The sequence below is a fragment of the Neopelma chrysocephalum genome, unplaced genomic scaffold (assembly GCF_003984885.1).
Source record: "Neopelma chrysocephalum unplaced genomic scaffold, ASM398488v2 Primary Assembly neopelma1_294, whole genome shotgun sequence".
Classification (NCBI taxonomy): domain Eukaryota; kingdom Metazoa; phylum Chordata; class Aves; order Passeriformes; family Pipridae; genus Neopelma; species Neopelma chrysocephalum.
Window position 1 is genome coordinate 5,097 of NW_020897956.1, and position 1,049 is coordinate 6,145.

General features: G+C 54.6%; 1 protein-coding gene across 2 annotated transcripts in view; it reads right to left on the bottom strand.

The window, feature by feature from the left end:
* Positions 1–20: 20 nt before the first annotated feature.
* SENP1 (SUMO specific peptidase 1) overlaps positions 21–1,049 on the bottom strand; it is a 15,947-nt gene continuing 14,918 nt past the window's right edge. For both annotated transcript variants that reach the window (XM_027704871.1, XM_027704870.1), the window contains exon 16: positions 21–525. In XM_027704871.1, the coding sequence (XP_027560672.1) occupies positions 463–525 (63 nt within the window). In that variant the 3' untranslated portion in view covers positions 21–462. The remainder of the gene's footprint in view (positions 526–1,049) is intronic.

A 1,049-nucleotide genomic window follows, 5' to 3' on the forward strand; every position in this document is an offset into this window, starting at 1 on the left:
ATTTCCAGGGGGGATTTTAATCCCAAATATCCCTCTCGCCTTCCCCTCTTGGATTCCTTGTGGTGTTTTTTGGGGGGGATTAATCCCTAAATTAATAGAATAAGCTCCCAGCAAAGCTCACAGAGCTCCCCCATCCTCAGAGCAACGGGAGCACCTTCCCCTTCCCGAAATTCCAGCCTCCAAGCAGGAAAAAAAACCCCAAACCCCTCGGGACGCTCCGAGCTGCCCCCGAGTCCCGGCACCCGAAAAGTCGTACAAAAAAAAACAGGAAAAAAAAAAAACAACCCCCAAAAAAACCCCCCAAATGTGCTTCCAAAACATTCCTGTGCCCTTGGAGCAGGGACAGGAGCCGGGGTTTGCTTCCCCTGCGTCGTCCTGGAGCCCCTGGGAAGGGGCTGGAGCTGCTTGTCCAGGGCAAATCCGGGCACTTCGGATCCCATCCCTCGGTTCTCCCTGCTGGCATCATAAGAGCTTCCTGTGCAGGATCTCCCAGGCCATCCTCTTCCTGAAGTAGGGCATGTGTTGCTTTGGGAAGGGGGAAAAAAGAGGGAAAAGAAAGGGAATGTTCAGCTGCCCTTCCTGGGTGTGGTGGTGGAGGGGGGGCGGTTTTCCCACAGATTTTTTGGTTTTGGGAAGGGGGGGAAAATTTGCTTTCTGGCTGTTGAAAACGGGGCAGCAGGTGGGATTTAGGGAATGGTGGAGGTGTGATGGGAATGATCCCTACACGGGGAATGATGGAATTGTCATTCTCTGGCAATGAGAAGTGAAATGGTCCCGCAGGGGGGATGTTCCAGGGAGGGTGGCACTGGGATTCCTCGGGATTCAGGATGCAGGGCCCCCACTTTTGGGGCTGGGGAGCTTTTCCCAGGGAAATGGGGTCTCCCATGGGATGAACCCACACTGGAGGGTCCATCCAGGATTATCTCCCATGGGATGGACTCACCCTGGAGGGTCCATCCAGAATTATCTCCCATGGGATGGACTCATCCTGGAGGGTCCATCCAGGACTGTCTCCCATGGGATGAACCCACCCTGGATGTTCCATCCAG